The sequence below is a fragment of the Puntigrus tetrazona genome, chromosome 1, assembly GCF_018831695.1.
Source record: "Puntigrus tetrazona isolate hp1 chromosome 1, ASM1883169v1, whole genome shotgun sequence".
Classification (NCBI taxonomy): domain Eukaryota; kingdom Metazoa; phylum Chordata; class Actinopteri; order Cypriniformes; family Cyprinidae; genus Puntigrus; species Puntigrus tetrazona.
The window spans coordinates 26,761,416-26,787,239 of NC_056699.1; the positions used below are offsets into that span (position 1 = coordinate 26,761,416).

The 25,824-nt window shown below is 42.7% G+C and overlaps 4 protein-coding genes across 6 annotated transcripts in view; 2 read left to right on the plus strand and 2 right to left on the minus strand.

Moving 5' to 3' along the window:
- golga7ba (golgin A7 family, member Ba) overlaps nucleotides 1-4,423 on the plus strand; it is a 6,356-nt gene extending 1,933 nt beyond the window's left edge. For both annotated transcript variants that reach the window (XM_043246893.1, XM_043246884.1), the window contains exons 2-5: nucleotides 1,557-1,682; nucleotides 2,482-2,634; nucleotides 2,756-2,857; nucleotides 3,666-4,423. In XM_043246893.1, the coding sequence (XP_043102828.1) occupies nucleotides 1,557-1,682; nucleotides 2,482-2,634; nucleotides 2,756-2,857; nucleotides 3,666-3,746 (462 nt within the window). In that variant the 3' untranslated portion in view covers nucleotides 3,747-4,423. The remainder of the gene's footprint in view (nucleotides 1-1,556; nucleotides 1,683-2,481; nucleotides 2,635-2,755; nucleotides 2,858-3,665) is intronic.
- A 1,447-nt stretch (nucleotides 4,424-5,870) lies between these two features.
- Nucleotides 5,871-12,405, minus strand: crtac1a (cartilage acidic protein 1a). Its single transcript, XM_043246905.1, has 13 exons — nucleotides 12,208-12,405; nucleotides 11,653-11,846; nucleotides 10,619-10,815; nucleotides 10,403-10,533; nucleotides 10,160-10,316; nucleotides 9,683-9,817; nucleotides 9,458-9,605; nucleotides 8,619-8,756; nucleotides 7,893-7,975; nucleotides 7,714-7,814; nucleotides 7,474-7,642; nucleotides 6,526-6,671; nucleotides 5,871-6,356 (listed from the first exon to the last, which is right to left on the minus strand). Exons 2-13 carry the CDS (start codon nucleotides 11,838-11,840, stop codon nucleotides 6,222-6,224), a joined length of 1,728 nt encoding a protein of 575 aa, XP_043102840.1. The 5' UTR covers nucleotides 11,841-11,846; nucleotides 12,208-12,405; the 3' UTR covers nucleotides 5,871-6,221.
- A 145-nt stretch (nucleotides 12,406-12,550) lies between these two features.
- On the plus strand, nucleotides 12,551-17,412 carry r3hcc1l (R3H domain and coiled-coil containing 1-like). The gene is made up of 7 exons (XM_043246873.1): nucleotides 12,551-12,709; nucleotides 13,210-13,686; nucleotides 13,964-14,151; nucleotides 14,404-14,474; nucleotides 14,592-14,687; nucleotides 15,447-15,587; nucleotides 15,666-17,412. Exons 2-7 carry the CDS (start codon nucleotides 13,216-13,218, stop codon nucleotides 15,716-15,718), a joined length of 1,020 nt encoding a protein of 339 aa, XP_043102808.1. The 5' UTR covers nucleotides 12,551-12,709; nucleotides 13,210-13,215; the 3' UTR covers nucleotides 15,719-17,412.
- On the minus strand, nucleotides 17,052-25,485 carry LOC122350383 (KH-type splicing regulatory protein). 2 transcript variants are annotated; one of them, XM_043246804.1, is made up of 18 exons: nucleotides 25,282-25,485; nucleotides 24,034-24,139; nucleotides 23,889-23,942; nucleotides 23,735-23,771; nucleotides 23,363-23,421; nucleotides 23,134-23,205; nucleotides 22,994-23,051; nucleotides 22,752-22,917; nucleotides 22,181-22,279; nucleotides 21,972-22,067; nucleotides 21,783-21,885; nucleotides 21,586-21,707; nucleotides 20,380-20,679; nucleotides 19,499-19,608; nucleotides 19,340-19,413; nucleotides 18,313-18,513; nucleotides 18,033-18,232; nucleotides 17,052-17,893 (listed from the first exon to the last, which is right to left on the minus strand). In XM_043246804.1, exons 1-18 carry the CDS (start codon nucleotides 25,384-25,386, stop codon nucleotides 17,885-17,887), a joined length of 1,971 nt encoding a protein of 656 aa, XP_043102739.1. In that variant the 5' UTR covers nucleotides 25,387-25,485; the 3' UTR covers nucleotides 17,052-17,884. The 2 variants fall into 2 exon arrangements, with proteins under 2 accessions (XP_043102739.1, XP_043102748.1); XM_043246813.1 differs by lacking the exon at nucleotides 20,380-20,679.
- Between the last annotated feature and the right edge of the window lie 339 nt (nucleotides 25,486-25,824).

Genomic DNA, 25,824 nt, shown 5'->3' on the forward strand with positions numbered 1-25,824 from the left:
TTAACGAGGCGTTTAGTAACAACAGCCCGGAACGTTTAGGCTCGGTTTACCGGCGCTAAAGTGTCGGTAACGGTGATAGGAGAGGGTACCGTGATATCCTGCTGAAGAAAAGCTATAGAAAACAACATGTAAGATAGATTTTGTACTCGTTTTAATAGTTGTTAGTTTTTGTAGCGCAAACCATTAGAATGTTGGTATATATGCATGGTATTTACATTGAAATATGAAGTGCTTAAAAACATGATGTCCTAAAATTAAAAGTTTGCCAGTATGTTTAACGTGAATTAGCACATTGCATACAGTGCTTTATACTCAAGTGTAGATCCTTCTGGGTGTGTTTGTGAGGAGTCCAACAGGTAAATGGCGTGTTGTGCATCATTTGACACCGGACATGCCTTTTATCTGAGCTGTGCAAGGATTCCTGAGATCCGGCGCTAACGCTGAGCGCCAGGCATCGACCCGAAGAGCTGTGTGCGTGCCGTCTCTCGCCGGCGGGCCCTGCTGCTAAAACCAAGCAGGTTTTTAAATAACAGGTCGCCGGGGCCGCCCGGGTAATTATACCAGCCGGAGCGGTCTTCATCTGACCTCCAGACGTCTGGAGAGAAAGAATAACGTGCGGTGATGTCAGTCTGCGCGGTAGTCGGCCAAGCCACGCGCTTTCTTATTATAGTCTCCCAGTGTATGAACGTTTAGAGGTGGGAACCCGGCGAGGACTGGGGGATGGAAGGGCTGGTGTGTGTGTGTGTGTGTGTGACAGATGGCCAGTCGCTCTGATGTGGGTGCGCGTGCATACAGGCAACAAAGTGTCCATTAAATGATAAGGTCATCCCTGGATCGCTCTGTACGTTAACGACGCCGGCGCTGCATTAGCTTGAGCCTTCGCCGAATGCATTGCTGCCAAAAGCTCGGAGCAATGCGGTGATGATGATGGATGGAGAAAACGCCGCTGCGTTAAACGGCAGCATCACTGCTTTAACGCAAACCGATGCTACTTTACTACTACGAGACAATGAGAGTGTGGCATTACTCCATGAGATAATGACAAAACCACTGTGTTGCTTATCATTGCTGTGACTTCATGAGATGATGACAGCATCGCTGCACTGCTTTCAGACGGTGACCTCAATGCATTACTCAAATTAACTGCAATTACATCGCTGCGTCGATGAGGTGGTGGTATTTCTGCATTATTATTCTGAGATAAGGCCGTCTATGAGATAATGGTTAGTGGCATCGTTAATTAGAGGCAATGACAGCATCGCTTAATTGCTCTGATAATTAAGATAACATCACGGAAGCACTCTGAGATAATGACATCACAGTGATGATGAAGTCGCTGCACTTTTCTATAAGGTGATGACGATGAGCACCGCATTACTCTGTGAGCTAATGACGCTGCGTTAATATATGAGCAACTGATGATGATACTAGTTAACGACAGAAGCATCGCCGCGTTACGCTGAGATAAAGACGATAACGTGAGCTAGCGCTACACTGATGAAGTGTCTCAAGGACGCTGCATTTATGATTATATCCTCTCTCGTCCTCCGCTGTAGTTCCATAACCTTCAGGAGCTGAGACACAGCGCATCTCTGGCCAATAAGGTCTTCATTCAGAGAGACTACACGGATGGCACCGTCTGCAAGTTCCAGACCAAGTTCCCCTCCGAGTTAGACAGCAGGGTAAGTGTGTGTGTGTAGGTGTGTGTGCATGTGCGTGCGTGCGTGTGTGTGCGTGCGTAGGTGTGTGTGTGTACGTGTGTGTGTAGGTGTGTGTGTGTGTAGGTGTGTGTGTATGTGTGTGTGTGTGTGTATGTGTGTGTGTGTGTGTGTGTGTGTGTGTGTGCGCAGGTGTGTGTGCGTGTGTGTGTGTGTGTGTGTGTGTGTGTGTGTGTGTGTGTGTGTGTGCATGTGTGTGTGTGTGTGCGTGTGTGTGTGCAGGTGTGTGTGTGTGTGTGTGTGTGTGTGTGTGTATGTGTGTGCATGTGTGTGTGTGTGTGTGTGCGTGCGTGTGTGCGCAGGTGTGTGTGCATGTGTGTGTGTGTGCGTGTGTGTGTGTGTGCGTGTGTGTGTGTGTGTGTGTGTGTGGCGGAACAAAAGAGAGACAACGCAAGTAAAAAGGAGAGGAAGAGAATAAGGCTCTTCACTCAGAGAAACCCTGCTCTTCAGCAAAAGCGCTGCTGAGTGCGCAAACTCCACACAACACACATAATGAGCTGCTAATAGAGCTGATAATAGAGCTGTTTAAAAGTGTTACGGGCGCCCAGCAAAGACGTGCTGAGGACACCACGGGGAAGGGGGCTTTAACATGTAGAGCTTTCTGTCTTTAATTATCTTGATGCAAGCAAGCATTCTCACGTGATGACTAATATCAGTCTGTTTTTGATCAAACCCATTGGTTTTTGCCATGCTATGTCCTCGAGTGAACTCCCCGTGCTCTCCGATTGGCTGACTCATCTTGTCCTTGCACCCGATTGGTCAGATCGAGCGGACGCTGTTTGAGGACACGGTGAAGACGCTGAATAATTACTATGCAGAGGCGGAGAAGATCGGAGGCCAGTCGTACCTCGAGGGATGTCTGGCCTGCCTCACGGTTTACCTCATCTTCCTGTGCATCGAGACACGCTACGAGAAGGTACAGAGCCAGATAAAACTCCTGAAGTATCATGGAAAAATGCTAACTGTGACGGATAAAACTGATGGTGATGATTAAAAGGGCACCTTGTGTGTGTGTGTGTGTGTGTGTGTGCGTGCAGGTGCTGAAGAAGATCTCGCGGTACATTCAGGAGCAGAATGAGAAGGTTTACGCTCCTCGAGGTCTCCTCATCACTGACCCCATAGAGAGAGGCATGAGGGTCGTATCCTTGGTGTGTGTGTGTGTGTGTGTGTGTGTGTGTGTGTGTGTACATGTTCTCACTTGTTCTTCAGAAACACAAACTCTTATATCTTCATTTTGTGTGAGGTTTGCAATTATTGCAAACCTGAAGATTGGCTAATATATTAATTCACTTTTTAACAATAAATTGCTGTCACTTCTACAGATTATGTTAAAATCTATCATAATTAAATTTTCCATAAATTTAAATGATATATATATATATATATATATATATATATATATATATATATATATATATATATATATATATATATATATAGTGCATTAAATTCAAAAGATCCTTTAAATCTCAAATAAAATAAATACTTTTTTTGCAATTACATTGGGTAATAACCTATAAGTAATAACTTATAATTATAATAATATAATTATATAATAATAAATTATATGTTATAATATTTCTAACTTCATAATTATTTTATTTTATATTATGTTTGACAATTGATTTGAACTGAACAGCTGTTTTTCATGTTAATTTAATGGAAGAAAACAGTTCATATAAAATCCCAAATAATCTCTCTCTATGAATACTACAGAAATGCAATAACAAAACCAAAAAAAAAAAAAATTAAAACATTTAACTAAAATGAAAACAGAAAATTTCGACATAAAATGCCTTTGAAATATTAACACGAACTGGCAGCTGATGAATACTGATAAAAGGAAACCGGACACCAGTTTTAATCCTATTCATGGCAGTTTAGTAAGAGTTATCTGTGTAGTATGTGAGGTGGCTGTGTTGCTCCCTTAACCCGTGTGTGTGTTAGATTGAGATCAGCGTGTACGAGGACCGCGGCTCCAGCGGCTCAAGCTCAGGAAGCAGCACGACCAGCAGCAGCGGGCGATGATCCACACACACACACACACACACACACACACTCGCCCGCGTGTGACGCCTTCATACTGACGCCCGCTGACCAGACACGTCAGCACCGCCAAACACCAACACACCCGACAGGAACTGCCTCCGAGACACATCAGCTGCTGGATCAGCGGCCCGTCATCACTCAGCCGTCCCCCGCTCGCTCGCCGTAGCGCACACACCAGCTTCTGTCACTGTAATATGCAACGCCTGTGATGTAGCTGCCGATCGGCACACGACAGTCTTCCATCCTCGCCGCTCATCGTCCCTTTTTTTTTTTTCTTTTCCGTTCGGGAACACGAGCACTTTTACTCTCGCCGTTGAACGGAAGCGCGTATATTTCGCACAGGCCCCCGGACACTGCCATCGTACTCCACAGGTGATGTTTCTTTCGTAGCGCGCTAATCGTCCCTGCTTTGCTCTCCTGAGGACGTGACTGCCAAGAGCCAGAGCTTCCTCACACGGCCCCTCAGAGTGAGCTTCCCGTTCGCACCACAAGAGAGACTTTGGCCCCCGGTTTATGCAAAGATCAAGAGTAAAAGAAGCTGAGAGTGCTTTTCTGTTGTGTAGCAAAATAAATAAACAGTTACGGTCACACGCACGAGTTCTGCTTCTAACCGATCCGTGTTTTATTAAAAGATGTTTACACACCCTATTAACCCATTGATTGTCTGCCGTAATCACTTTGAGTGTATCGTCCTTCCTGCCTCAGATCTCTTTTTGGCATTACACTTAATGCATTTTATCAGCTATTTAAAGGTATGTCAACATGCACAAAGGACGGTAAAAAGTCGTTTTGAGGCCGAAAGTGTAGAACTGCATATTTGACAGTTAAAAAGGACCGCATAAGCATTATTATTTCCTGCCAAAACCTGTTAGAAAACATTTATACTGCTGTAAATCAGCAATGGAGTTTTGAACACTGGTGTTTGGGTCACTTTTAAGCAAAAAAAAGCAGCTTTAAAATGCCTCGTGTTGAGAAGTCTGGACGTGTGAAGATCGCGGGGAAACATGTGACCTCTTCGAGGAGATTTTCATCCTTTCTCTCCTGTGTGTGCATGGCCTGATCCCTCCGAGATCCAGGAGGAGCTCAAGAAGAGGACAGGACAGGAAGAGGGAAAACGAGAGGATGATGATGGGCACGTCGGAAGAAAAACGGCAAAAAACGAATTCTAATGCGGAAAGAAATAAGGAAGGGGCGTGCGTAAACCTATAATGGGTTTCAGATGATGTGCTAGTTGGAGTTGGATGTCGTGATCTGAGAAGACGATGTTGAAATGCCTCAGTCTGCCGAAATCAAATATTTTCACGCGAATCATTCCCGGTCCATCCTCATTCGTAATGAATCTTTGCACGTTGCCTTTCCTAACAATGTGCTAATTAGCAAGTTTCATGATGAACGCCGCTAAATTAAACATCTCTCAGAGCCGCTGGAAAAAAGAGAGGGGGCGGGGTCACCGGAGCTCATTAACATTTAAAGGGAAATGCTACGAAACAGGCTTGCTCTGAATAGAGCTGTTTTTGAAAGGATAAAAAATGTGTTTTTTGACTTTAAGACCCTATTTTTATGCTGCTCACCTCAATATTTTTTTATAAATATTTTACATACTGTATTGCAGTAATCATATATTTTGAAAGCAGTCAACCCCTCAAAATTAATTCTGTGAAAATCATCGCTTTAACTCAGTGGGCTCCTCCCCCTAGGGGGCGGGGTTATGTCTCAAATGTGACTAAGCAGTGCCTAACCAAAATCCCCTTTTTGTGATATAAACTTCAAATTTGTAAATTTTTTATTTTAAAGTCCAAATGATTTTGTATTATACATTTAGCATTGAGCACAGTACATTTGCTTTACAGTAATCAAATATATGAGTGCTTTAATGTCCTCAATAATATATTTAGTGTATCACAGCATTTGATGCAGTCACGATGGCTTTATTAGTATCAAACACCATTACAAGTTGGAGTAAACAAAGTCTAAGAAAATTGGATGTAAACATTTTCAGATTTAGTTAGTGCTGAATGTCGTTTTAGCTTTAGAAAGAGCTTGTTCAGTAAAGGTTGAGTCCGTGGATGAGTTCGGTGGATCAGACTCTCACTGCTTGAGGGGCGAGAGAGAGAGAAAACAATGTCAATGTTTTTAATTATTCAGATGTTAATGAAGCGTGTACTGGGATAACTGGCAAAAGACATTAGATCAACGTTTGCATTGCATTTTAAATATTTTTATATTTTTGGCTTAAACCTTCTGAGCCAATGTGAGCACCAAAATCTAAACTAAATTTATTAATGTGCTAAACAGAGTCGAAAATTATTATTATTATTATTATTTTTCTTGCCATTGAGAAAAGGCACTAAGCGCAAATAGTCATTAACTGTACTTATATATTTGTATTGATTTTTTGGATAGTTGTGACATTTAAAACCATGTTTAAAGTGAAATCACGTAAGTTGTTTTGAATTACGAGAGAGCTACAGAAATGCTTTTAGGAAAGTTTTTACTCAAATTTGGAGCAATTGTGAACCGAGCATGAAATGCACAGACAAGCTTACCGGCGCAGCGGCCGTTTGTGCTGACGACGAACCCCTGTCCACACTGCAGAGAATCAATACAGAGCTCTGCTTCAGTATCCGTCGTGTTTAGAGACTGTCAGTATTGAGCATTGGATAATAATGTTTGTGCTTCCTTGTCAAAGGACGGTTCTTAAACCGTGCATCACCATCCCTGGCACTGACTCCTCCCCCTCATTTGCATGCAGGCCTACCTGTGCGTCGGATGTGAGCGCTGACTCCTCCCCCTCATTAGGATATGCGACCTCAATGACTGTGTTCATATCAGCAGACTCGAGCGGCCGAGCGATGGAGCGACCATCCGGCCAAAAGACTTCAATGCTGCAGGCCTCATCGGTTCCTAAGAGCCAGTGAAAAGACACTATTAATCTCATGCTAATTGAAAGAGTAATTACTTTATAGTCAAAATGAAATGCATTTAAAGGTTTGGAGTGTGTAAGATTTTTATTTATATATATATATATATATATATATATATATATATATATATATATATATATATATATATATATATATATATATATATATATATATAATATTATATTTATAATATTAACTTTTGATGAATTTTATCCATTCCTGCTGAATAACATTTCTTTAATGTAGTAAATGTATATAGTATGTCGTGTGTAGTGTAGTGTATATATATATATATATATATATATATATATATATATATATATATATATATATATATATATATATATATATATATATATATAGTGTGTATATATAAATGATGTATAAGTACATGTGGCCCTGGAGCACAAAAGCAGCACAGGTATATTTGTAGCAAAAACCAACAATGCATTGTTTGGGTCAAAATGATTAATTTCCTCATTTTTGTTCGGTAATACGCATTGGATTGCAATTTTTAAAATGCGATTTCTTTCAATGTTTTGATATTTTTTGCACACTCAGATGTGCAAACCGTACTTCGGCCGAACATTGTCCCGTCCTACCAGACCACACAACAATGGAAAGCGAATTCAATCTCAATGAATGAAATCAATTATTAATTCAATATATAAGTCTGAGTTTATAAAAATGGACCTTTTGGACCAGTTTTACGGTCCAGGGTCACACATGTAGAATACATTAATACATCATAAATGAGGCTTTGACTGATCTGATCTGTATACCTAACCCGAAGTGAGCCACGGGCTCCATCTCGCACAGATAGCCCGACCCTCCGTCGATGATGCGAGTGTGTGCGCCGCTGTGTTTCGTGAACATCACCACCTCTGCTCCGCGAGCGAACGACCCGAAGCGAGTGCGCGGCGTCACGCGCAGCCACTTACCAGACGAGCCCTGAGGACGGGAGGAAAGCGTGCTGACCGCGCATAAACACCGAGGTCCAGGAAATAAACGCTCTGACTCACCTGGTTGACTTTAAACACAGAGATGGGCTGCGAGGCGCTCTCCCCGTGAGACACCAGCAGGTCCAGCAGGCCGTCTCCGTCCAAGTCTGTCACTGTGGCGCCTGTCACCCAAACATCACGTCACAGTGCTGGCGGTTACCGGAAAGAGACAGGAAGTGGCTCTGGTCATGTGATCTCACCTGTGCCCCTCCCCTGAGGCTCAGAGGCGTCGCCCGCATCCAGCTCTCTTATCTCGGGGTCAGAGTTCAGCTTCCTCGATACCCTACACACACAAAGGACAATGTTATTATAGGATTATTTGTACTGTTTTTATTTATTAATAGCTTTTTTTTTTTTTTTTTTTTTTACTTTTTTTCCAATTGAAATTTTTGATGTGCTTTTGTTTTTTTTAAGCATTTAAATTTTAATTAGTGCCGTTTAAATAATACTTGTTTTGTGTGTGTGTATTATTATGTATATACTGCATACCGTATAGACACACATACGGTATATATTTCGAAAATGCATACATGCATTTGCACGTCTATATTTACATTCATGTAATTTATAATGTAAATAAATATATTTAACATATAAAAATATTCTGAAGTAAATACATGCAGGTGTGTGTTAACATATACATAATAAATATACACAATGCACACACACATTATGTAAACAAATTTTTTTTTGCGAATGCGATTAATCACCATTAATCGTTTGACAGCAATAATTAAATGTTTTCTATTCAGCTTTAGTTTCAATTTCAATTTTATTTTTTAATATATGTTTGTCTAATATTTATATACATTTTAATACTTTTAATTTTATATAACAATAATGCAACATTAATTACTGAAAAAACAAAACCCCATCTCTAAACAGTATAAATATATATATATGTATATCAGTGAACAGTGAAGTACCTAAAGATTCTGTTGGGGGCGTCTCCTTGGTAAGCGATGTTATTAAAGAAAACTTCAAGCTGGAGATCGTTGTCGAAGTCAGCAGCGATGACGGTACGAATGGGTGACGGTGTGGAGAAGGCTTGCGTGGGAGGCGTCCTTCAACACAACATTATTATTACAGATACAGATCAGTTTATTTACAAATATATTTTTATTAACGTTTTGTTAGTAGGCTGTATTTTTAGTTTAGAAAAAACTGTTATCTTTGTTTTTGTAAATGAACTATTCACAAAGACCCATATGGCCAAAATTGTATATATATATATATATATACAGTATATGCTCTTAACAGTGAATCTATATAAATATATTTTTTAAACAGTAAATATATTTTGTTTCAAATGTCCATATACCAATGCATATTTTAAATTAAACCAAAAAATACATTTTCAATCTTACAGGCTTTATTCACTATTTGTATTGTATTCATAGACTGATTATATATATATATATATATATATATATATATATATATATATATATATATATATATATATATATATATATATATATATATATTACAAATGATCAGCAAATAAAGATTTTTATTTAAAAAAAAAAAAAAAAAAAAAATATATATATATATATATATATATATATATATATATATATATATATATTTTTTTTTTTATAAAAATCTTTTTTTTTTCTGATCATTTGTAATATATATATATATATATATATATATATATATATATATATTTTTTTTTTTTTAAATGTTTATTTTCTGATCATTTGTACCCATAGATTGTCTTTTTTTACTGGACTACTGAAAACCAGACCAGTTTTGCTCAGACGTGACTGTCACCTTGAATCTCTGCCGGTCGTCCTGCAGGTAGAGGCGGTGCGGGCCGTTCCAGTTTCCGTAAACGATGTCCGTCTTTCGGTCACCGTTAAAGTCGGCCAGCGCCACTCCTCTCCCGTGCTGATATCGGTCCTCAACTCCTGTCACCACACCGTCACACACAGGTCTGAGGGACGGGCGCTACACAGATCTGTACGCATGCAGTCAGGTCTCTCACCCGCCTCGGAGGCCACGTCTGTGAAGGTGCCGTCACCGTTGTTCTTGAACAAGAAGTTGGGTCCATTTTCATTGTCGCAAAAGATGTCAGAGCTTGTGTCACTGAGGATCGGACCGACAACCACACCACGGCCACCTTATAAAACAACACGGACGCTTGTTAATATTGCACTAGATGTTTTCTAATTTGATGCAATGGTGATAAAATAAAAAAAGATATACAAACATTTTTTAAAAACTAAACTTTTAAAACTACTTTGGAGGACTTCCCGGTGAAAAGAGTGCATCAGAAATGTTTCTCAAAAAAGCAAACCTTCATATGGTTTTCCATCATAAAAATCACGTGACACTAAAGACTGAAAATGTAACTTTACCATCATAGAAATAAAGCACGCTTTACAGTATATCGAAACAGAAGCCAGCTGCTTTAAATTGCAGTAATATTTCGCGCCACTAGTATTTTTGACGTCTCTCTGACCTGTGAACTTGTTGACGTTGACCTGTCGCGCGACATCAGACAGCGCGATGACGCCTTTCGTGACGTCGCTGGCGGCTTCGTCCATCTCTATGAGCGCGTGAGGTCCCACGTGACCGCTGGCGTAGTTCGCCACGTAAACCGAGTAGCGACCCGTTCCCTGCAGCGGAACAAACTCGTTAAAAGCGCAGAGCTATTTCTAACGCACGACTCGCTGCTTATCAAAAGGCGGAGCGTTTTAACGACCTTTCTGTCGACGCAGGCCACAGAGCGTCCCGCCGTGCGACTGGCCACGCCCCCGTTGACGTCATCGGCGAGCAGGTCCTGGAAGCGGCCGTCGCGGTACTTGAACAGCTTGTCGGCGTAAGTCGCGCGACCTGCGAGGAGTTCGGGTTTGGCGGGGTGAGCGAGCGGGCGGTTCGTTTTCCGCGTGTGTGTGTGTGTGTGTTTTTTTGCGCGCACCTGAGAAGGCGCTGTTGGTGTTGAGGAAGTAGATCTCCTCTCTGCCGTCACCGTCCACGTCACAGGCCGTCACCCCGATGGCGTTTCCCCGCGGGTCCCGCAGCGCGTGGTACGGAGAACCGGCGTCATCCACCGCTATGTTCGTGAGCTTGTTTTGGGTGACGTTGTACTTCAGAACCAGGTTTGGGCCGTTATACCTGGCAACCGGCGAGCAACAAAAGCCTTAAAAGGTCATGAACTGAGAAACCAAACTTGATATTTTGACCTAAAAGGTCACTATAAAAAGTTTTTTGTTAGTCGTTATTTTAAAAACAGCTCATGCTAAAAGGCAGTCTGCCAAAACAACAGCATGTAATAGAGTAGATAAACACAGCCTCCGCAGAAGAAGATCAACGCGTGCTTCTACATCGCTGACTGTTTAGCCCCGCCTACCGAAGCTACCACCTTTCAGTCACGCCCACCGATTCTACGTCACTGCACATTCGGCCCCGCCCATCCATTCAGGCACGTAGTGTAAATAATAATAGGTCTACGCAGAAATCAAACCACAAAGATGATAATTGATATTACCCGATCTGCAAGATATTACCAAGGCTATATTACTTTCAAGAAAAATTTTATATCTATAGAAACGCACATAGAATGTATGCAAAAATATTTAAAGATTGCAAACACCACAAGCTATAAACATTAAAATACAAATACTGTAAAGTCCACTGCTTGTAGTGTTTGCATTGATTATTTACATTTTCTTAGTGTGTCAAAAAAAAGTTGTTACTAAGCCTTAGTCTATATATGTTTAATCGTTTTATTCATGAACTGTGAATAAAAAAAGATTGATTATTGCAATTATAACCAATAAAAGCAAACAATTGGTTATTAGGTATCAAAATATATGAATGCTACAATATATATATATGTATGTATATATATATATATATATATATATATATATATTGTTTGTAGCATTCATATATTTTGCCTTTTTAATTTAATAATCTTGGAGTAATCAGGTTATGTCGGAGTTTCTTTACCCAGCCACCACCACCTCCAGATCCCCGTCTCCATCTACATCTGTCACTGCCATCCCATAATTCTGCTGGGTGGGGTTGTGGAGAGCATCAGGAGGCAGAACCGTATCCGTGGTGACGGAGAACATGGGCTGAGCTTGAGAGAGAGCTGACAGAGCCAGACCGAGAAGACACGCCCACCTCATCCTCATCTCCGCCTGTCAATCAAACAGTATTCACAATTCAGCTTCCTAATCAAATCAAATAACTGTGACGTGAAAAGCATTTATGACATTGCTTACACAGAATATGGACATGAGAACCTAAATAAGAGCATGCTATTACATTTAAATTCAACTGAAAGAAAGGATGCAAAATATGTTGTTTTGCATTACAGAAAACAAACGAAAGAAACTTTCAGAGCAGATCTAAGCGAACCACATCGATAGGACACAACTGGTCATGCAGTTATAAATCATCACAATAAAGAGAACTGTTATTTTAGTTTTGCAAGTAAATAATAATGTGTCATATATCCACCTGTCGTGCTGCCTGGGCTGGATTTTAGTGGATACTCACGCTCTTTCCGATAAGTGACTTGTCTTTTGCAAAGTGCTTGGAAAATGATGTGTGATTTCTGTTTTCTACGGTGTAAATTCGCTCCTTACACAACTTCAATGCAGCCGCCTTACACAAGCGCTTGTGTAAGCCACAGTCCAATCACTGTCGAGCATTTTAAATATTTTGCCTGTCCGACCAATCACAAGCCCGCAAGAGAAAAGAAGGCGTTGACGACTCGGGAATCAGCGTGCAGATGAACAAATACTTAATAAACTTAAAATAATTTGAATTGTTTGCTTTTATTGCTTATAATTACAATAATCAATCTTTTTTATTCGCAGTTTATGAATAAAACGGTGAAACGTTTATTTTCCCGTCGCTTTGGCTGGATGTCAGTCAGCTTCGCGTCTAAACTACAACTCCCATAAGAGACTTCCCGGGCGTGACGTCATGGCGTCGGTGCGTCTCCAAACATCCGGTCATGGTTTCAACGTTGCGGCGAACTGAAAAATATTGAGATGTAAGTAGAAGTAAACTGCGAATAATTTCTTCTACAAATGTTAACACACTGTCCTAGAGGTTGCTATTACTACACAGCTGTTTGGGAAAGATAATTCGGTCTTCGAAGCGGCGTCACTGTCGGCACATTTGTGTTTACGTTATGAACGCTTTATATTTAAAAAGTAAAAAATAATTTCAGACATTAGCATGCTACGTTGCTGCCATTTTATTTGTTTTGTTATCTTGTAACATAAATGATTTTGCATTGCTCATCCAACCTCGTCTGTAAATGTCAAGTTATAAATAATGAAAACGACGGATGTAAATAAAGAGTCATAAACAGATGCTGTAAAATCACAACTTATATTATTTCGTGTCTTTGTAGCACACTGGAAATTAAGCAGCAATTACATGCAGGCTTTTTACATTTACATGGATCTCTCTGTGTGGTCCTATGCTACACTAAAAAAAAAAAGCTTTTGTCCTCCTTATATTTACTGAAACGCTTTCTCTACACAGATCCCTATGGAGACTGAAGCCACGCAGACAGACAAGGGGTCCGAAACCGCTGCTCCAGCCCGAACGAAAAAACCTGCCATGGAAATCTACGTGCCCAAGAAACGCCAGGTGGAGAAGGTGGAGAAGATGGAGAAGCTTCAAGCAGGCGGTGACAAGAAATCCAGACCCAGGCCCCGGTACACAGACAAGGCCCGCAAGAACAAGAAGGATAAAGCCAAAGCGCCGGAGAGCCCAAATGGAGAGGTAAAGCGGGAGGACGGAGATAAAGAGAACCTAAACATGCACACAGAAAAAGAGGAGGAGTCTAGAGAGGATGTGGACGGTGTATCCAGAACTATGAACACGCCGGAGGACACGGGTAGTGCACTAGAACGTGACGGAGTGCCAAAAGAGGAAGAGGAGGAGGACGAAGGGGAGAACTGGGATTCTTTGTTTAATGATGATGGTGACTGTCTCGACCCCCATTTAATGGAGGAGGTGAGACTATTCAAATCCTTTGAAGTTATTTCAGAAATTAAAATTGTGTTATTAACTACTCTCCCTCATTCATTCGGGTTCCTCGGGGACACAAATCAAGATGTTTCTGCTGCAGTCCAGACTAAATAGAGAGTAATGCAACTGACACGCTGTCAGCTGTGTTGCCGTCTATCGAGAGTCAGAAAGCATTTAATTGACAATATCTTAATTTGTGTTCCAAGGATGAACCGCATGAGTTGATGAAAGAATTTGAGTTTGATTCTTCTTCCTGTTTCAGATGTCTCTTAAGGAGGGCGGCAAGAAGCCGTCTGTACAGGAGCCGCGCTTCGACTATTATAATTGGACGCCGGAGCTGGAAGAGGAGGTGGAGCTTCGGGACGACGAGCTGTCACACATCGTGGAGATTTATGACTTCCCGTCTGAGTTCAAGACGGAGGACCTGATCAGATCCTTCAGCTCGTTCCAGTGCGTGAAGCTCCGGCCATGAATCACATCCTCTACGGCAGGGCTTCTCAAAAGATGAAAAGATATTAAGTGATTAAATCAAAGCAACGTGAAAATAAATAAACGGGGTGGAGACACAGAGAGAGAGAGAGAGAGAGAGAGAGAGAGAGAAATATAGATATATTAAAGTGGTATAAATTTGAGGGGTTTTGCTGACAAAAAGCCCCTGATCTCAGGAAGTGTTGTCTGTTGTTGATCATGTATATTTTTCAGGCAGAAGGGCTTTGACATCAAGTGGGTTGATGACACTCGTGCCCTGGGTTTGTTCTCCAGTCCCATCGCAGGTCCATCACTTACATTCATATAATATAACACTGATGTATTTGTAGCTTTGGGTAAAAGCATCCTCTAAATGATTGATAAACCCCCAAAATGACAAACCTTGCTCTTTTCTTGTGCAGCTCGTGATGCTCTGAGGATGAAGAACCCCATGATGAAGGTCAGGCCTCTCTCCAAGTCGTCGAACGCCACTAAAGCCAAAGCTCGTAGCTGCTCCGGTGCGTCGGCGCTCTTTTATTCACTCATGTCTTAACTAGTCTGAGTCTTTCTGTGCATCCATCACAAATGCATTCAGAAATCCAGACTTGTTTAAAGTTTTAGGATATTTTTGTTGACGTGAGCATTAAAAAAATAACATTAAAAAAGAGAAAATAAAAATACTCAAATTTAAAAAAAATAAATAAAAAATGAAAGGACGTGAATGAACATCCACAGGAAAAATCAATTTTTGTTTTTAAATCATAAATACGTTTTCAGTTATTTTTGTATGAAAATATTCTCAGCTATAACAGAATTATTCAATATGCCATTTTTCTCATTATGTGCAGTAAGCTCAGTCTAATTTGCACGTTTTTGGGGCAACATGTAATAATAAAAGAAGTGTAATAATGGGAATAATAATTGACAAGGTTCTCATAATAATATATATTACGTAGAATACTGAAATATATTTCCTTTCCCTATTTATATCTCCCAAAATGCATAGTTAACCTGCTTTTAGTCCTCATATGACATCCTGTTTAGTGTCATAAAGTCATATTCTGCTTTGAAGCCCCATAACGTCTTTCTGATTTATGTAAAATGTGCACAGATTTAAATAATAACAGAATATGATCACATGATAGTGTCACTAAATCAATGCCAGCCATTTTTGAAGATCAAGGAGAGAGCGGTCATCATGTGCTCCGTACACTTAAAAGCGTGGCTAAAAGATAAGCCGTCCCTCAGGGTGTTACAGGAGGTTCCTGTCTCTGTAGATTACCTGCTGCCGGCGAAGGAGCGTCCTCAGACGAGCGCAGCTCTGGCGCGCCGCCTGGTGATCGGGGCTCTGGGAGTGAAGAGCAACCAGACCAGAGAAGAGCGGGAGGCCGAGAGGAACCAGCTACGGCAGGCCAGAGGTGACACGTCCTTCTCAGGTGCTTCTGTCGCCAGGCTGCTAGAAACAGGCTCGTTTGATCCGCTCTCCCTGTTTTCAGATCAGAAACGCTTGGCCGCTAAACAGCGCGAGGACGCCTGGGAGGGCAGATGAAGGCAGGTTTGTGTTTGACGGTCTGGGTTTGGGGACCTCCGGCGCGGACCGACCCAAAGCCACAGGAGCAGGGACACGGGGTTCATCCGAACAAAGAGCAGGGACGTTTTCTAATTTTATATCTTCCTTCTCCAGATTTGTGAACGGTGGACTTTCTCCTGTAAATGTTTCTGGTCGTTTTCAGGTCCGGAGAGAGCGTTTTAATGTATTTTTTTGTGAACGTTTTTCTTTTTGTGACTAAAACAAAGTACAAACGACATCCTTACCGCGTTTTTTGCTTCGAAAACTTCAGTCGACGCTGAAAGCTGATGATGCTCCTGTGTATGTGAGGCAATCTCAGAACGTCAACTCTAAATAAAAAGTAGAGAAAAAGCGGTCAAGCGTCACGGTAGTACTCGTACTGCAGTAAAATACAGATTTTTCAAGGAGAAGTTTTATAAATCCTTGCTTTATTTGTGAACTTTTTATTTAATGCCAATCAGGTCTTTCTCAAATCGTCCTCACACTCAGATTTTGTGTATGCTTTCATTTTTACTGTAAATACCGTGCCGTTTTTTGTCAAAGTTTTTGTTCACTTTTCTTCCACGCGTCTCTTGTTTTTAGATGTCGGTGCATTTGAACTCACAGCTGCGCTCTGAATAAAATTTTCAAAGATCTAAAATAATGTGACGAGTATCATTCACACGTCTGGAGCAGTAACACCATGACGGTCTGAACGATGAGAATGAAGTCCACAGCATCTATAACCATATCTTTCCACAACGTTTTATAGAGCACAATGTTTTCTGAGCTTGGACTTAGAAGCCATATTGAATTTTCGACGAGAATGAAAACAATTAAACAATGTTATGCCATTCTTCCTATTTGAAACTTGACTTCTGTAGTTATATCATGTACAAAGACAGGCAGAAAATTAAAAGCTGGACCTACAGGATCTATACTCAAAAGTTTGAGTTTTATATAAGTGAAAATCTCAGAACATGACGCTACTGGTCTAATTGGACTTAATGATATGAGATCAAGTGAATGGAGTCAAAAAAAAGCTAAAGTCTCTGGGAGAGATAGGATGAAACTAAAAACAACTGAAACTGATGCTCAGAGCAGGACAGTGGTCCACAAACACACACATATTACCAAGAGAGAGAACACTATCATTGAAGTGCATTTTTATTTCAAAACAATCCTAACTTTTGGCACTAGAACAAGGGAATTTGATAAATATAACATGTTGTAATTAACTCTTTAGTTGGTAGCTAAAAATTGAAGTTAATGGCAACGCTCGCGTTTCGAAAATCTGACTCAAAAATACTCCGACTGAACACTGGTCATGTGATCAGATGAGGATTTTGTAATGTTTATTTTGTAGTTTTTAAAAACAAGCAGTAAAAAAAAAGCATACAATTTATATATTTATAACATCATGACTTCCAATAACTTGGGGCGGGAAGGAAAAAGAAAAAGAAACCCTCATTTCACAGAGTGAGGAGCAACACAGTTTGAGTTTCAGTATCAGAACACACTCGCGCGCACACACACACAGCACACAAGAGACACACACACACTGAAACCCCATTTGATATCACAGGAGAAATCACATTAAAAAAACCTCACTAAATGAATAGAAAGTGAACACATTAAACAATGGGAATGTTCCAGCTCAAATCAACTTAAAAGGACTAAAAGCAAAAGGCATTTAAAAAAAAAAAAAAAAAAAAAAAAAAAAAAAAAAAAAAAAAAAAAGACATGGTTATTCATTGAGTTTGAAACACAGTAGTTATTAACACCTGAAGATTTCCTCTAAATGGACCTGTTTCCTCAACAAATAACAGCAAAAAAAAAAAAAACAGGAAGTGCACGCTCATGTGAGGAAGTTAGAAGCATTCCCTTGTGTCTCCTGGCCATGAGTCACACTGACGTGAGGAAGAGGAGGGACGAAGCGTTTGAGTTTAGTCCATCAGCGCTTGTGGATCCAGCAAAAACCAGGAGGAGAAACAAGAGTCTTTTGAAGAAGCCGTAACGTTTCAGGACAGAAATCCAGCCTCAGAGGAGAGAGAGAGAGAGACAGAGAGAGAGAGCGCTTTTCAGCTGGATGTGAGAAAGAAAACAAAACGGGAAGAGCAGAAGTCCTTTTGTGAGAGGATGGAGGGAAGGAGCTCAGCCGTCACTTTACTGCGCCTGAAGAGAGACCACAAAACACTGCATTAAACCTCAGCAGGTCTCACTTAGAACCAGTGGACTGGGCTGAATAGCATGCATTTCATTTATTATATTTAATCACACTTGTATATATGTGTGTGTGTGTGTGTGTGTGTACCTGCTGGCCCTGTGGTGTGGCGCCCGGCTGACCCGCGGCCTGTCCCGTCTGTCCGTAGTAAGCGGCCTGCTGTCTGTAGTACTCGGCCCAGGCGGCGCTGTAGTCGGTCTGTCCCGCTGCTGCGGCTCCCGGGGCTTGAGCTCCTCCGGCGGCGGGAGCAGCGCCTCCACCTCCTCCTCCTCCACCTCCTCCTGCGGCGGCTGAGAGAGACCCAGCATCAACACACCCAATCACATGCATCCCTCCTCTCCATTTAAAAACAAACAGCGGCCGCTCGTACCCATCTTCTTGTAGTACTCCTCCCAGGCCTTGGTGTAGTCGGGCTGAGCGGCTCCGGGAGCAGCTTGGCTCTGGTCAGCGGGAGCGGGAGCGGCAGGCTGGGCCGCGGGCGTCTGTCCGGGCATGGCGCCCCCTCCGGGCTGCTGGTAGTACTGTGCGTAATAAGCTGCCCACGCTGCGTTATGATCCGCTGCCGCTTTACCTGAGAAACACAGAAAACCCCTGAATACTCCATACTCTCTCAGGATGAACTAGAACCAACGAGCTTTAAAATAATTCAGTAGAACAAAAAAAACAAAACAACAAATAAGTGTAACACTAAAGGATAATTTTATAGTATCACTTCTATATAATGATATTTTTACATTTTCACCCGTCTTCAAGTTCAGCTAAAAATATTTTGTAGTGCCTCTCATTTTATCATTACTTAAATTTGAGGGTAATACTTTAATCATTCACTATTTATGAAATCATGTCATGAACAGATGTTAAACGACAGCCCCATTGTAGTGTTAAAGACCATTTATACTATCATTCATTGTTAGATCGTAGTGCATTAATGTTAAACAACCTGTGATTTAAAAAAAACCCCCAAAAAACTAAGATTAATAAATCCTGCAGAAGTAATGTTCATGTTAAATAATGCCGTTAAAGAACCTTGTTGTAAAGTTCATTTATTTTACATTAGTAATTAGAGCTAAATTACAATATTGCTTTGGCAACTGGCTAAAAAAATAAGTGTTGAAAATTCAGGTTTTGATTAAAGAAATTGCAATGTTACAATAGAAAAGTTATTGATTTTAAAATGATTTTTTAAACTATATAAATCAAATGCAGCCTCGGTGAACAGAAAACACACATTTTTGAACTTTAAAAACTTTATAATAAATTGTAGTAGTTGCAAAACTTTTATGAATTGGAATCAATTTATCATTTAAATAATAAAGTGCAATCTGACTTAAGTAGTTCATTTCAGTGGTTTCATTATACTTGGAGGTACTGTGTGTGTGTGTGTGTGTGAGACTCACTGGGATCTTGCGGCTGCCACTGCTGGTAAGCGTTTCCCCAGCCCTGAGGATACTGACCGCCAGGAGGACCCCCGCTAGAGAGAGAGAGAGAGAGAGAGACTGTGAGGAGCAGCAAACAGACCAGGAGACACAAACAGTACCTATGAAAGCTGTACTGACTGTGGGGGTCCACCAGGGGGCCCGGGCTGGTACGGGTTGGGGTTGTAAGGGCCCATGGGACCAGCGGGGCCCGGTCCACCCGGGCCAGGTCCGACAGGGCACAGGGGACCCTGCGGAAAGAAGCAGATCGGTTAAAACCGGCAAACGCTGTGTTCGATAACGACGTATCAAAAGGGTGCAAGTTTAAAAAAAAAAAAAAAAAAAAAAAAAAAAAAAAGATCGATATACATAGGCTAAAGTTAAATTCAATCTGGCCACAGAGGAACACAACCGGGTTGCCTGATACGAAGAGATGCAATCCCCAACAACGGAGCTTCACAACTTAAGTGTTACTTTGTCAACCTGGCAACCGTGAGTACATGCTCTCTCTCGCTCTCCGCTGTGGATAAAAGCGCCGGCGAACACCGGCCAGCCTGCAGTTTAGTGATCTCTACTTCAATATTCTGCTCTCGGATAAGAATTCGTCAAGTGTTCGCTTGAGAGAGAGAGACCCGTTTCTGTATCAAGTGAAGCAGGCTCTCAGCACAAGGTCATACCAACTCTACGCCCGAGAAAGACTGATAAACGCTGATAAGACTGGCTTAAAGTCTGTGTTCACGACTGAACATTAGCACGTGAGATACAGCGAAGACGACACAGACAACTACAACCTGTTGAGGAGTGCCCTAGGTAAACATGATCATTATGGAAGCCCTTAACGCAGAGGTCTATAGTCTTAAACGGGTTTATAAGAGGCAGGATTTAACAGCGGTTCTACTAAGTTCTGCTGAAGTGAACCTTAGAGCAGTCCTGTATGGGGACACGCACGGCGCCTCTGCTGATGAAACACAGCCCTAGCAAACACCAGGCAGGGTAACGCACAGAAGCGGTGTTTGTGGTACCTCGATCTTGTCCTCGATCAGCTGTTTGGCGTGGTCGATCTGCTGAGGAGATCCCCGGATGGTAAACAGTTTGAAGTTGGGGTCGCCGTTGGGCGGCGGCTGGCGCGAGATCTCCACGAAGGCGCCCGTCTGCTGGTTGATGGCCTTCACGTTCTCGCCGCCTCGGCCGATCACCAGGCCGCATTTGTGGGCGGGGATCGAAAAGGTCATCTCTCCGCCAGGAGGGCCCCAGTTACCTGGGCCACGCCCCCTGCCACGCCCACCCGGAGGCATGCCCGTGCCCGGAGGACCGGGGGGACCCTGACCGACAGAACAGAGATTAACCAAAGCAACCAGTCAGATGATATGAACTAGCGCTCGTGACTATTAAACCGCTTTTAAGCCGCTCTGGGTGAACGGGTGGCAACAGGCAGCTTTTCAAAGCATGGTCTGCGTCACTGTGACGGGACACGAACAAACTCATCTCCCGAGCTGCTCTAAGAGTCACTTCACCAGCATTTCACCATTTCATATAACAGGGGGAAAGAAGAGCTAGGAACCCAATGTCTTCAATAGTCCCGTGAAAAAGTAGTTTAAATGAAAAATTCTCTAAACGACAACAGCTTCAAGGAATGATTCTCTCTTCCATCAGAGCACCTCTGTTGTGCATCGCTCCGAATAAAAGTTATCATTCGATACGGTTTTAAAATGCCATTTTATATAATGAATGTGTATTAAATCCTGAAAAATCTGCTTTTGCCATCAACAGCTATTAATGATGAGATCAGTGCATTTCAAAGCCATTTCATCAACAGGGATCTATAAACTTTCATGAGGTCCTAAACATCCAAAAGACAAGAAAAACTACAGGATTATCATCCTGCAGGAATCATCTTTCACCTCTCAGGTTAAACATGTTTAGAAGTACTGTTAGACTATGTTTTTGACTTTGAAATGGCATGAAACTTCGCAGCCGGTCGGTTAAACCCGTTCTAACGATTGAAACGCAGGGTATAGAACTGTGTTGGTTTCGATTGCAAGTCGCTTTCGATTAGCGTCCGCTAAGTTACATGCAAACGTAGTGACTCCAATTAGACTTTTTACTTGGTAAAATTTAGTTCATGCTTTAAACAGACTACAAATTAAGGATTTAGAAATAACACTGAATTTAGGGGAAAAAAAAACAAAAAACCCAACGCTGACTGATAGCATATTGGACATGCTCACCCCTCCTCCTTCCTCTCGTACTCTGATGCTCTGCAGAAGGTCGTTGATGATGCTGGCAGCGTGTTCGCAGCGGTCCGGGGGACCCATTATGTGAGCGATCTTATCTGGACCGGTACCGTCATCTACAGAGAGAAGAAAAACATGTTATGCACGGTAATAGACTACCGAGTCCTGGAGATCCTGAAGTCTAAACGCACCTGGTTTAAACTGTATCCTCACGCCGGCATCGTTCTGAATCTTCTTGATCATCTCTCCACTTCGGCCGATCACAACACCCACCGAGTGACGCGGCACCGGCACCTGTCCAATCAGAACGAGCCGTCACACTCACTTTCAATTGAAACCCCCCCCAAGCTGCTATTTAAACGACTGAAGCAACCCCGCACCTCAATGCCTCCACCTATTCGAGAGCCGTACTCGTTTCTGTCGAAGCCGGGGTGGTCCCGCTCCCGCAGGATCTCCTGCACCATCTCACGCGCTTGCTGCCGAGAGAAGCGACAGGCCGCGTTAAAACCCTAACCGGCTAGCAGCAGATAAGAGAACAGGCAAGAGGAACGGCAACCGATGGGAGGAGACATGGAGAAAACGCTCACACCTGAACTTTGTAAGGATCTCCAATGATGCGCAAAGGTTTGTCCATGTTTGGCCCCTGAGAAGCATCCTGAATCAAAATCATCTTCACGCCAGCGCGCTCCTGAAACAGGTTCACATGGACATCAGCACTAAAAACAGTCCAGTTAACTACAACTTTAAATAACTACATAAATAAGCCTTATAATACACTTAAATGTATTGCTGCGACAATTTTTCAGTGCCATTACAAGCCTTGAGTGCAACAGTCCTTCAGGAATCAATCTAATATGCCGATTTGCACAAATCAAATGTTGAAAACTGTTGTGCATCATGCATTATTAAAAGAACGGCACTTATTTGAAATAAGCGTCAATTTAAAGCAAAATAAAAGCATGTATTTCTATAAAAGCTACCCACACTCTTGATCAGAGCTGCCCAATCCCGCTCCTCGCGATCGACTGTCCTCCAGCTCCAACGAATCAAACACACCGGCCTTGAATTGCTTCAGGTGTTTGAGCTGACCTCTGAAGGACAGTCGTCCGCCGGGAGCGGGTTTGGATAAACCCCGGTTGAAGAGCGCCTCTGAGCTCTACCTGTAGCTGTTTAATGGTCTCTCCTCCTTTGCCGATGATGAGACCCGCTTTCCCTGCCGGAATGATCATTTCCTGCATGTGGCCGCTCCCATTGGTCGACTCGTGGAAGGATGGCGGGGTGCCCCGCCCCCGGGAGACGATGTCATCCAGCAGCATTTTGGCCTTCCTGCATAGACGGGTCGAAAAAGGTCAAACCAACACCAAACAGATCCAGCTAAAAATGCAAGTAAGAACAAGCATACTGGATGGCTTCAGGGCCGCCGGTGAGAGACACGCTCCTGTCTGGAAGACCACCGCTGTCTAAACACAAAAACAACACGTCCCATCACGCCTCTTCTAAACACCAACAGCAGAAAACCCAATGAAGCAGAGTTGGACTCACCTGGAGCGATCTGAACTTTACAACCAGACTCCTGCTGGATCTTATTGATCTGCTCTCCTCCTCGACCAATGACTGCAAACACAAGGTTATGTTAGATAGTTATAATAAACCAATTACAGCATGTCAGACAAAAATCCTTCAAGCATTTTTTTTTCTTTTGATATTGGCAAAAACAAGCCGCCTGAGATCGACCCGGGAAAGCGGTGCATGATGGGTAATGAGAACTTACTGAGCCCAACCATGCCGTCGGGGACTCTGTACTCTTCTGTGAGAGACGAGGGACGTACACTACAGAAAGACAAAAAAAAGCACTTAGAAAAAAAGTACCAACATGCGTTCAGCTCCTAACCCCAACCTGCGGCCAAAAGCCTTTTCAGAAAAGCTCAAATCTTGTTTTGAAGACCCCACATTATGGTACAAACAGCTTTCACAAGAGCACCTCAAGACCCCAGTGTTTGGCTAAACGCGTCTGATGAAGTCAGCTGAAACCGAACCCAGCCTAATTATACAGGCCCGCGGCGTTATCCCCGCCTCCCCAAGCGCTCGGAGCCGAGGTCCGCTCTAACGGCTCTGATCAGAGCGCACACGAGGACCGTCTTACCTCTGCTGGGAAAGGGCAGCCAGCTGGGCTCCGATTGCTGCGGACGAGAAAGGGATAAAATCACTGCTCTAAAAATACACAGACACTCGCTTTGAGTTGCTAAAAGCGAGTGCGTGTTTATACAAGTAAAAAAAAAAAAAAAGCGGCGGCATACACAGCGCTGAAGCATTGTCTCTGTCGGATGCCATCTTCTTGCTCTCGGGCTGATCTGAGGAAAAAACAAAACGCAAGAACAGCTCAAAAACAATGCCGGGAGAAACAGACGGACCGATCCAGAGCGTGCGTCTCTGCCTCCGTACCTCCGTCCTCCAACGATCGCTTCTGTGCCGCGAAGGGATAGCTCTCCGCTCCGCCGTTATTGCTCATGGGGGGACCCGTGACGTCTCCGCCGATCTTTGCTGCAATCTGGAACACACACAAACACACGAGTTAAGACGGCACACATCACGTTTACACTAAATCAGCGATAAGCCAGGACGCCAATCAAAAGATACAGTACTGTTTTTGGAGAACATGGAGATACTGTTAATTGCTGGTCACATACATTATGCAATGCAAAACACAACATTTAGGGTCAGCAAACAGTTTTTTTTTTTAGTAGAGACCTTAAAAAGTCACGAGACTCATTAAGGCTGCAATTATTTAATCAAAAACAGTGAACAAATTGACAAATTTTAAAAGTTCAAAATAACACTTCTGCACGACCCTAATATATTCCTGCCATCAAAGCTAAATTTCCAGCAACTCCACTCTTCACTTTTTATACTGGTATTTGTTGTATGCCATGTTAGCATCTTAGGCAGTTCTCATTGCAAAAAAAGTATTTTACACAAGACTTACATAAAACTTTCACTGGGAAAATGATACTAAACTATAAATATACAATAAAATGTTTTTCAGTGTAACAAGAACCTTCAAAACACTAATAAGCTAGTTTCTGGAAAAACAATAGCTTTTCTAACGCATTCTATGAAACTCCTAAGTAAACCATGGTAAACAAACATAACGTTACCCAAAAACTCAGTGTAGAGGCGGACGAAAAGCAGCATTGTATATCTATCATCTAAAACCACAGTAATTGCCACAAACTGAACACAACACCGCTTCACCAGGATACCGCGATGCTAGCATGTTTCACGTTATACGTTCCCCTATAATAGCATAATACTAGCATCACACGTTGAAACACTTGGTATCAACGCGTTTCTTTCCGCTAGGTTAGCAAAGTTAAAACAAAGCACCTAGTTAATACGACGCATTTGGACATTTGCAGAGGTAGCACCATGTTACCTTTCGGAGTACAACGTAAGTACCGCGAAACGTGAATATAATCGCTGCACACCGCGCTAAATAGCGATCCTGAGCTAGCCTTTCTGTAACTTAGCACCACATTCCTTTGTACCTGTACCTAGTTTCCAGATATTGCTATTGTTTTAAGCCGTCCGCGAGCGCGGCTCGTGCTAACGGGTGATTGTGGCGCACGCCGGCTCATGTGCCGCGGCCCGCGCGCTGACCCACAAACGCGGCCCGCAGTGCGGATCTCTCACCTGCCGCGCGCGCTGCACCGCGTCGGCGAACGCGTCTTTCTTGAGTCCACCGGCTCCTAAAGCCGCTCCGGCGCCGGGCGGCGGCACCGCGCTGTACTCTGACATGCTGTCCGTGCGGAGGGTGAAGTGTGCGGGAGACGGCGGGGAGCTCTAGGCCTGGCGGAGGTGCGCAGACGCGGGAAGACGAGCGAGACAAACGCATGGGAGGAGGGACTAAAGGCCTGCGGCTCTGAAATCGGCCTCCTATAGGCGTGCTTGATGAGTGGCTCTCGAGAGGGCCAATCAGAGGGCAGCTAAAGGCGGGCGTAGCGTGAGCATCGGGCCATTCATCCAATAAGTGAGGGCTGACCGAACGCGACGCAGAGCATGCCGCTGTGTGAGGGAACCAATCAACGCTCGGCAATGCATGAAATAGTCCAATGAGGTTCGAGGAAACGCTCATAGGCAATGATTGACGTTTGAATCAGCGTATAGGATGTTTAGGACCGTTTAACCTTGGTGGTTATATTATTTTGCTGCTCGATGCACTTTCTTGGCATTTTT

Bases quoted from the DNA above. Each gene is read 5' to 3' on its own strand.
- LOC122350383 (XM_043246804.1), bottom strand. From the start codon at position 25,386: ATGTCAGAGTACAGCGCGGTGCCGCCGCCCGGCGCCGGAGCGGCTTTA. The intron at 22,068-22,180 runs GTGTGAGCGTTT...TTCTCTCGGCAG, and splicing joins GAGATCCTTACAAAGTTCAG to CAAGCGCGTGAGATGGTGCA. The intron at 18,514-19,339 runs GTGAGTCTCACA...TGTGTTTCTCAG, and splicing joins GTGGCAGCCGCAAGATCCCA to GTAAAGCGGCAGCGGATCAT.
- r3hcc1l (XM_043246873.1), top strand. From the start codon at position 13,216: ATGGAGACTGAAGCCACGCAGACAGACAAGGGGTCCGAAACCGCTGCT. The intron at 14,475-14,591 runs GTCCATCACTTA...TTTCTTGTGCAG, and splicing joins GTTCTCCAGTCCCATCGCAG to CTCGTGATGCTCTGAGGATG. The intron at 14,688-15,446 runs GTGCGTCGGCGC...CTGTCTCTGTAG, and splicing joins CAAAGCTCGTAGCTGCTCCG to ATTACCTGCTGCCGGCGAAG.
- crtac1a (XM_043246905.1), bottom strand. From the start codon at position 11,840: ATGAGGATGAGGTGGGCGTGTCTTCTCGGTCTGGCTCTGTCAGCTCTC. The intron at 10,534-10,618 runs GTGCGCGCAAAA...AACTCCTCGCAG, and splicing joins CACCAACAGCGCCTTCTCAG to GTCGCGCGACTTACGCCGAC. The intron at 10,317-10,402 runs GTCGTTAAAACG...GTTCCGCTGCAG, and splicing joins TGGCCTGCGTCGACAGAAAG to GGAACGGGTCGCTACTCGGT.